General features: G+C 40.6%; 1 protein-coding gene across 1 annotated transcript; it reads left to right on the top strand.

Annotated features, from left to right (window-relative positions):
* LOC148352083 (sphingosine-1-phosphate phosphatase 1-like) lies at positions 1–8,445 on the top strand. The gene is made up of 3 exons (XM_088354117.1): positions 1–910; positions 5,435–5,524; positions 7,653–8,445. Exons 1-3 carry the CDS (start codon positions 344–346, stop codon positions 8,187–8,189), a joined length of 1,194 nt encoding a protein of 397 aa, XP_088210243.1. The 5' UTR covers positions 1–343; the 3' UTR covers positions 8,190–8,445.
* Positions 8,446–9,584: the final 1,139 nt, after the last annotated feature.

Below are 9,584 nucleotides of genomic sequence, written 5' to 3'. Positions count from 1 at the left end.
TGTACTCAAAGTGTCGCCGAGCAACAGTCGGGCACTTCATAGTAAAAACACTTTGGGATTTCTTGTATTGTCATTCTTCTGTTTTAAAAGGAAAAGGAGAATTTTGTTCTGCTAAGTTTTTAGAGACAAGTCTACGTTTTGTTCTTCCCCGTGGTCCTGGAAGGCATCCAGAAGGGGCGGCTTCGTGCTTGAACCTGGCGGAGTTTTGTTCCGGAAAAAAAAGAAAAACGTTTGGAGTTCGCTCCACCGAATTTTCAACCGGGGCAGCCAAAGTCCAATTCCAGACGCGATGCTCGGCGCAGCAAGCTAAAGCGAACCATCCGGATCGAAAAACCCGCGCGACATGGAGTCCCTCGGCCGCTTTGCAGAACTCTTCCGTTTCCTCCAGGACCCCCACCTGGTCGCTCGCTTCCAGAACCTCTGCGGGGTTCGCGGGGTCTTCTCCTACCAGGCTTGCCGAATCGCTGGAGATCGGAACCGGGGGAAGAGCTCCGAGGAGGAATCCGCCACCAGCCGTGGGACCAAGAACGGCAAAACCATCAAGCCGCTTCGCAGGAACCCATTGACGGGCGATGCAGGCCACGAGTTCGTGGTGGAGAACCGCTTTCTCTACTATCTGTTTACTTTCGGAACCGAGCTGGGAAACGAGCTCTTCTACTTGACCTTCTTCCCGTTCCTGCTGTGGAACGTGGACGCCCTGGTGAGCCGGCGACTGATCATGGTTTGGGTCTGGGTCATGTACCTGGGTCAGTGCACTAAGGACGTACTGGGTTGGTCCCGACCCGCTTCGCCACCTGTGGTCAAGGTGGAGATGTTCTACAACTCCGAGTACAGCATGCCCTCCACGCATGCCATGTCTGCAACCGCCATTCCCTTCGCTCTCCTCTTCATCACCTGTGATCGCTGGCAGGTAACTAGCAGCGAATTTATGCGTTACTAAACCTACGCTAGTACGAGCAACTAACTTGCACGTGTAGCTTGGTTAACTTGCCTTATTGGCAGGGTTGGGTAGGGTTACTTTAACTTGATTACTTTCAATTACTTTTGGATTACTCCAATACCAAATATGCTAATAAAAGACGAAAGAAACTAAATATGAATAAAATGACTCAATTTTGTGCAGGCTTGGGGAGTAACGGAATACATGGAACGGCAAAAATGATGTTGGCAAGCTGTTTGGATTTATTTTCATTTTGTATCTGTCGCAATTGATGTTCGTTTTGCCGGAGATCAAAGAGATCAAAGCCAGGAGAGAAAGCTTACCACGTGTTGTGAGTCATCATTTTATTCATATTTAGTTTCTTTTGTCTTTTATTTGCATATTTAGTATTGGAGTAATCCAAAAGTACTTGAAAGTAATCCAGATAAAGTAACCCTACCCAACCCTGCTTATTGGTAGTTTCATTTAACGTCACATGCATCCCCGAATATAAACAGTCGGCCATATTGGATGGGTCCAACAAACGCGGTTTGATGTTGTCACGGGTTTACAATAATTTTGTTTGATGTTCAAATGAAAGTGCAGGGTGTAAGGAAAGGTTCTCCAAACTTTTCTGAAAGCAGCCCAGATTTAATAAGGTAAATATGTGTGAGAGTCGACTATACAGCCTGGCATCCTTTGAACAATGTTTAATATATATACGATGCCCTACTTACGAATGAGATTCCGGACAATCGTGTGTAAGTTAAATTTGTTCGTAAGTTGCTTGAGGTCTATATTTTGTATGTTTAAGGTTTATATAAGTATGTTTAAGGCTTGTATAATTAACCAGTATTGTTTTGTACTAAAAATAAACATTTCATAAAAAAATATGCTCTAAAAAGATAAATAAAAACCAGTGATTCTCAAATAGTGAGGCAGACCATTCTAAGCTTGCGTGAGGCTTTGTCAAGGGGGATGCAGGCGCATTTAACTTTTTTTTTTTTTTTTTTTTTTCCCCAGAATAAAGTGCAATTGCAACTCCACTACACTAGGGCGCAGTGGCCTTAGTGTTTACATTTAGCCTCCACTCAGTTCATATAGCACATAGTGTAAGCCTTGAGTATAAGGTGTACACATGAAGTGGAACAGACCCTCAAGTGAACCCATGAAAAATATTTAACACGGATGCAGAGACAGGCGGAGAAAGACGGGTTAAGAGACAGACAAAAAGTTTGACAGCGTACGTAGCACCTCAGAGACCACAGAGGGAGACGAGCAAAAAGCAGTGTGCATGCTATGCTTAATACGTTGGCAGCGCACAGCACAAAGCCAAACCAATTAAGCTGTCTCTTCAAAACATTACAACACATTCACATTTATAAGACAATTGTTTTTATTTTCAGCGAAAATTATCCCAAAGGCGTTGATTTGGTGACGTGTTACCACCAATTGTTGTTTTGTCCCCATCAATATTATATTATCACTTTAAAGAAGCTCAGTGGCCACCAGCTCGGTGGCGCCCGCCCCGAGACTGGGAGGTTGTGGTTCAAACCTCGGCCGAGTCATACTAGGACTTACAACAGGGGTCGGGAACCTTTTTGACCAAAAGAGCCATAAAAGCAAAAAAATTGAGAGAGCCACATCATATATTTCAGACAAAATTCAACAAACTGCCAAACACGGTCTCTAGACAAAAGCTAATTCTTCAGGACATTTTATTTCACTGTGTGTCATTTGATGAATTCATCAAATATATGAAATGATAATAATGCCAAATCCTGTGTCCCAAATCAATGTAAATATGCCATTGACAATTTGTCTTCTACCTTCAGTTAAGAGTGTCGAGGCGATTTTTTTTTTCTCCATGAAATTTTTCCTTAATATCGGTTTCAAAACAATGTGCATGCAAAGTTCTTTTGTTAAAATGTCACAAATGACTGCAAACAATAAGCATATGGTCACATTCACTTTCGGTGTAGACTGCACTGAGCGAGAGAGAGAGAAGGACGTGCCTTGCGCTGTGTGCAGGTATCCGCCCCCCTGTACTGCTCACCCAATCAAAGTCGTTTGCCAGCGTTTTTATTCATCAGTTTTAATGGTTTCTTATCAAACTTCTGCATTAAGTTGCTTCGGCTTTATATGGTCCAAAATCGGGATGAAATCACTTGACTTTGGAATGTTACAGAGAGATGTGCAATAGTAACATTTTATTTCGGAGCCATACGTACTCATGAAAAGAGCCATATATGGCTCCCGAGCCATAGGTTCCCTACCCCTGACTTACAACATTGGTACCCTTTGCTTTGCTTGGCGTTCAGCATTAGGGGTTGGAATTGGGGGGGTTGGTCACCTAATGACTCCCAACACCTCAGTTGGGTTGAGCGAGGGGGCTGGGAATCCCCTCCTCTAAATCAATCCCCCAAAAAGAGTCAGAAATGACTCTAGCCACCTCCCACTAGGGGGATATGGCTGTGGTATATATACTTTAAAGAAAACCACCTGTCTTGGGGGGAGGATTTCTTCTTCTGAGCGCAGGCGTGACAAAAATCGAGAAGCATCGGGTTAAACAAACTCAAACAAGTAAGTTATGCACATCCTCAGAGGTCAGCTCATCCAAAACCACTTCTACGTAGAACCGATGTGTAATCAACTCAAAGACGCAACAAATAAGGTCATGTGAACTTCCGTTAACCAACCCAATCCGGCAAGTAATTTTCACGCTGCTTTCACTGACACGTAACTCGCACGCGATGTCACGCAAACTCCCTTGACGTCAACCCCGAGTCTGTTTAGACTTCAAATAATAAGGAAGGAACAAGAAAAGGAAACCAATCCATCAACCATCTAATGCTGAACTTTAACCTCTCTTATGAATCACATGACTAGCCCGACTTTGCCCTCCAAACCAGGGCTTCGTTTTACTGTTGGCAGATGGAATCATTAATAGCTCATAAATCCCGCCAAGCTAAGTGGAGCAAAACGATCCAGCACTTTTATTGTTTATTATTGCGGCCAATGTTCCCTCTAATTTTCCTTACGGGTCTGAGTGTTCACACAAAGTCGGTGAGCAACGCTTGAAACAACAGTGAGCAACGGCAATCCCAAGTGTGGCAAGATAATTCATTATCAAACATGTCCAAAACTTGACATCAAGTTACATTTTGCTGAGTTTCCGGCAATGCAAAATGATTTTTCTCTTTTGAATGAATTGACTCATGTACAAAGGTCGTTTGTTCTTACAATTCTTTCACAAGATATCCATTTCTTTTTATTTCCTGATATATTTTGTCGCATAATATTAACATTTTTGGGGGCTTATTTAGTCGGTTGATACAGAACTGTACTTAATCACATTTTTTAGTGGAAGTACAATGTTGGCAACAAGATTCACTTGATATAATTGGAAATTATTTGAATGCAACACAAAGTTTTTCTTCTTTTTTCCGGGTTTCTTTTCTACTTTTTTAAAAATTCCTTTAAAAAAATCTCATTGTGTTTGTTTTTTCCGAGCTGTTACTTTTTCTTTTTGTTCTCTATTTACTTTTTTCCTACATTTCTTTCTTTTCTTTTTTCCTGGCTTTTTTCAAAATGTTTCCTTCTTTTTTTCTCTTCCTTTTGTTTCTTTTTTTTCTCAGCTTTTCACTACTTTTTCATTTTGGTATTTTTTTCTTTTTTGTTCTATTCCCCCCTTCCTTTAAGTCATTTTGTGCGTAATTTTACATAATATTTGGTTATGTTGGGATTAAAGAAGCAAAAACAACCTGAACAGCCGTTTAGGACCCAAAAGAGCCGGTTCCTTTTAGTGAGCCGAGCCGAAGAAGCCGGTTCCCCGACAAACTCTACTAACTTTACTCAACTTCGTTCTCCTTTGACTCGACTTCAAAATACCGCATTAAGGACACAACGTCAGGGGAACCCGTGTATTTTTACCTTCATGCACTGTAACTTTGACTTGAGTCGCTTCAGTAGCCTAGATGGTAGGGCGCCCGCTTTGAGACTGGGAGGTCGCTGGTTCGCGCCTCGGCCGAGTCATACCTAAGACTTATAACATTGGTAAAATGGCGGCGCCCTTTGTTGGCTGCGGCTGCATCGGCTCGCTACAACGGGTCAGGTGTATCGACATTTCGTTCTGTGTACATTGTTACAAAGAATGACAATACAAAGGAAATTATTATTATTATTCTTAATTAGTAATTTTGAGCCCTGATTTTTGTGCGCCGGCTAGATTTTCTTGTGCGCTGAGAATGTGTGTGCAGTGCGCAATTGCGCACGCGCGCAGCTTAGAGGGAACACTGATTGCGGCATAGATATTTGTCTGAAATATTCAACATCCATTCTGTGGAGTTCTTCTAATGCTCTGACTTGCTACGACTTGCCAGAGACTCATCTGGTATGCAGGAGTTTAAAGGTGCAACGTAGAAGTTTTTATTCCTGATAATAAAATAAAGTCAAGAAACATACATTTAACCCCGTATGAAAATTGATTGAGAATTTGTATTGTGTGTTTCCAAGTACCCTTTGACGTTGGGATTGCTGTTAGCGGTTAGCTGGTGCCTGCTGGTGTGCGTTAGCCGGATCTACATGGGCATGCACTCGCTTTTGGTAAGGACGCAACAAACACACTCTGCTTCACAGTCAGGGTTGGGTAGGGTTACTTTAACTGGATTACTTTCAATGACTTTTGGATGACTCCAATACCAAATATGCTAATAAAAGACAAAAGAAACTAAATAGGAATAAAATGACTAAATTTTGTGCAGGCTCGGGGAGTAACGGAATACATGGAACGGCAAAAATGATGTTGGCAAGCTGTTTGGAATCATTTTTATTTTGTTTCTGTCGCATTTTATGTTAGTTTTCCCGGAGATTAAAGAGATCAAAGCCAGGAGAGAAAGCTTACCATGTGTTGTGAGTCATCATTTTATTCATAGTTTATTTTGTCTTTTATTAGCATATTTGGTATTGGAGTAATCCAAAAGTCATTGAAAGTAATCCAGTTAAAGTAACCCTACCCAACCCTGCATTTTATGTTAGTTTTGCCGGAGATCAAAGAGATCAAAGCCAGGAGAGAAAGCTTACCACGTGTTGTGAGTCATCATTTTATTCATATTTAGTTTATTTTGTCTTTTATTAGCATATTTGGTATTGGAGTAATCCAAAAGTAATTGAAAGTAATCCAGTTAAAGTAACCCTACCCAACCCTGCATTTATCAAACGCCTATCCCGAAAATAGAGGTCTTAGTTTGGGGCAATATATTGCACTTACCTGAATTTCTTAGGCTGTGTCTCTTTGTATACCCCCATAAAAAAACTATATCTTTAATTGCTTATGGCCGACATTCAATTAGCTGGCTACATTTTTCTGTATGTGCTTTTTTTAAAACCAATTTTATTTTTCAAATGTTATCCAAAAAGGTCAATATTATTTTCTTATTACCTTTAAAATGTCAATTGTAATTAAATATATATATATATATATATATATATATATATATATATATATATATATTTGTATATTTTGTGTATTTCAAGACTAATGGTCCCTTTATAAACAAATAGACAATGAAACACAACTTGTGCAAGAAAATGCAAATGTGAAAAAAATAGATTAGCTTATGTTATCTATTGTGCTCATGTATTGCAGAGGAATCAGATTTAGGACATATATATACAAAAAAATTAAATGCAAAAATTTAAACTATTTTTTCTCTCCTTTTTAAAACCATGTGGCCCTTGACTCAAAATTTTTGCCAACCCCTGCTTTAGACCATTTGAGTGGCGAAACCAGTAAATAGTACTAAGAGGATGCCGATAACAGATATTTGGAGCCGAAATTTTTTTGCTGTGAAAGATTAAAAAATGGCGTAATCAATTTTAGAAAATGCAAAAAGAAACAAAGGAGATCTGTTAAAAATTCCAATAAAACTTTAATAGCTCTCTGAAACCTTTTACAGTAAATAAATTAGAATTTCAACACAACTAACATGGCTGATCTTTCACATTAACCAAAAACTAACAGTGAAGGGAATAAAACTGGGATTGGCAACAACTCGTATATAGGAACATAAAAACTTGGTTAACTTCCTGATTTACTCGATATATATTTTACAATAAATAAATAAAAGTGTCAATACCACAAACATGACTTGAATTAACTTTAAAAAAGTGTATCGATACTCCTGGAGACAGATTGACAAACTAGTGTTATGGTAACAGCTAATCACTAAGCCTTCCATTTTAGCATGCTTTTATGCTCTCAAACACAAACACACACACTTAATTGACGAGCTACTGTTATGATAAGAGCAAATATATCAGTCTCCACCTAAACGTGCTTCCCTAAAACAAGTTAACTAGACTTTTATGGTTTTCTACCACGGACTTTTTAAAATCTCAATATTATCAGCGGTCTTGATTCACAGGCATGTTGGTATTCAGGAGTTAGCAGAGCTGCCGCTGTTTACACCACTCTACGTTTATTTTTCCTGCTTTAGTGGCTCTGCCCTGGTCTCTTATCCAATCAGAAGGTGCGGGGTGGGTAGCATCTGAGAAGATAAAGGAACAGAAGAGACATAGAGCGAAGCCCAGCTGCATTTGAGCCTAAATAATCGGCTGGGTGAATGAATATAAATACCGATACCCATATCCGTCAAATTCCCAAATATCGGTGCAGATGATGTGTCTCGATTTTTTCCTTTTAACGAACTGAAAAGTCATGCTTGTGTCACAGGACGTAATGGCGGGCGTCCTCTACAGCGCTCTGATCCTCCTCTTTCTCCTCCCGGCGTTGGACGCCATCGACGACTTTGTCCTTACAAGTTCCTACTCTCCGATCGCGGTTGCCGCTGTGCCCGTTGTCCTCAGCATTTTGTCCTTCACGTTGGACGCTTGGAGCACGTCTCGGGCCGACACGGCGCAGATCCTCGGCTCCGGCGCGGGCATGGCCATGAGCTCGCACCTCAACCACTTCCTGGGACTGCTACCGGACCTGAACTCTGAAGATCTGCCACTGGTGCTGCCCGACCCCTCGGACGCCGGGCCGTTGGCGGCAATGGCGGTTCTTCGTTGGGCGATCGGCGTGTCGGTGCTCATGGGCACGCGGGCGCTGATGAAAGCGTTGGCCGCGCCGGTGCTGCGCCGCCTATGGGTGACACCCAAGAAGGACGCCGGGGCAGTGCTGCTTTATCGTTACATGGTGTACGCCCCAGTGGGCTTCAACGTGTTTTTCCTGGCCCCAATCGTCTTTCGCTTCCTACACCTTACCTGACTCGTTTTTATTTTTTTACAGCTTTTCCTGACAAAGATTGTGGTGAGCACCAGATGAACAGCAAGCGGTTGCTTTGGAGGCTGTCGGAAAACCAAAAAAATGACTTCCTCCATCTGTTGGGGAAAATAAGTAACGGCTGAAGGTGCTCTTCCAGACCTTGGTTCCTCTAGTGGTTACTGTCGTGACTACTAAAACGACATGCTTGTCTTGTTCTTCCTGTGGAATAATCTTGAGTTGTAAGCAGTGTTCCCTCTAAGCTGCGTGTGTGAGTTTTTAAAGTTTTTTTGAGAACCGGCTTCTTTGGCTCGCCTCACGAAAAGGAACTGACTCTTTCGGGTCCTAAACGGCTCTTCAGGTTGTTTTCATCACTATATGACCAAATATTATGTAAAATTATGCACAAAATGACTTAAAGGAAAGGGGAATAGAACAAAAAAGAAAAAAATACCAAAATGAAAAAGTAGTGTAAAGCTGAGGAAAAAAAAAAACAAAAGGAAGAGGAAAAAGAAGGAAAAATTCAGAAAAAAAGAAAAGGAAGAAAGTAAATAGAGAACAAAAAGAAAAAGTAACAGCTAAGAAAAAATAAACACAATGAGATTTTTTTAAAAGGGATTAAAAAAAAATAATAATAAAAAAAAACAGGGAAAAAGAAGAAAAAGTTTGTGTTGCATTCAAATAATTTCCAATTATACCAAGTCAATATTGTTGCCAACATTGTAGTTCCACTAAAAAAAATGTGATTAAAGACAGTTCTGTATCGTGCAACTAAATAAATAAGCCCCCCAAAATGTTAGTAGTATGCGAAAAAAGAAATGAAAATCTTGTGAAAGAATTGTTGTAAAAACAAATGACGTTTGTAGGCCGTACAACCTTTGCAATAATAAATTAGTCAATACATTCAAAAGTGATAAAAAAAATTGCATTGCCGGAAACTCAGCAAAATGTAACTTGATGTCAAGTTTTGGACATGTTTGATAATGAATTATCTTGCCACACTTGGGATTGCCGTTGCTCACTGTTGTTTCAAGCGTTGCTCACAGACTTTGTGTGAATGCTCAGACCCGTAAAAAATGACAGGGAACATTGGTTGTAAGCGCCTTCTAGAGGCCAGGAGGACTTCTATACAACATCCCTGTCGTGAATTTTTCTTCAAAAAATGTGCCAAAAATGTTAAACTACAAGTTGCTATCTTTTCCTACTATTTAAACACTGCAGCCAACAATATGATTCATCTTATTCAGATGTATGCGGAGACTTCTGACCCAAACTGGGTCTTTTCCGCAGATCTCTCCAGCTGCAGTGCCCACAGGTGTCCGGCATGCTAAGCCATGCAACTGATATTAAGATCTCCCATCCTTTGCACACATGACAAAGTAAAAGAGAGGAGACCAAGTA

This window comes from Urocampus carinirostris, chromosome 15 (assembly GCF_059441175.1).
Source record: "Urocampus carinirostris isolate Australia breed hairy pipefish chromosome 15, RoL_Ucar_1.0, whole genome shotgun sequence".
In the NCBI taxonomy this organism is placed as follows: domain Eukaryota; kingdom Metazoa; phylum Chordata; class Actinopteri; order Syngnathiformes; family Syngnathidae; genus Urocampus; species Urocampus carinirostris.
This window is presented reverse-complemented; position numbering and strand designations above follow the sequence as displayed.

Coding starts and splice junctions, on each gene's coding strand:
- LOC148352083 (XM_088354117.1), top strand. CDS start 344: ATGGAGTCCCTCGGCCGCTTTGCAGAACTCTTCCGTTTCCTCCAGGAC. Junction 911..5,434: donor TCACCTGTGATCGCTGGCAG/GTAACTAGCAGC, acceptor TGTGTTTCCAAG/TACCCTTTGACGTTGGGATT. Junction 5,525..7,652: donor TGGGCATGCACTCGCTTTTG/GTAAGGACGCAA, acceptor CTTGTGTCACAG/GACGTAATGGCGGGCGTCCT.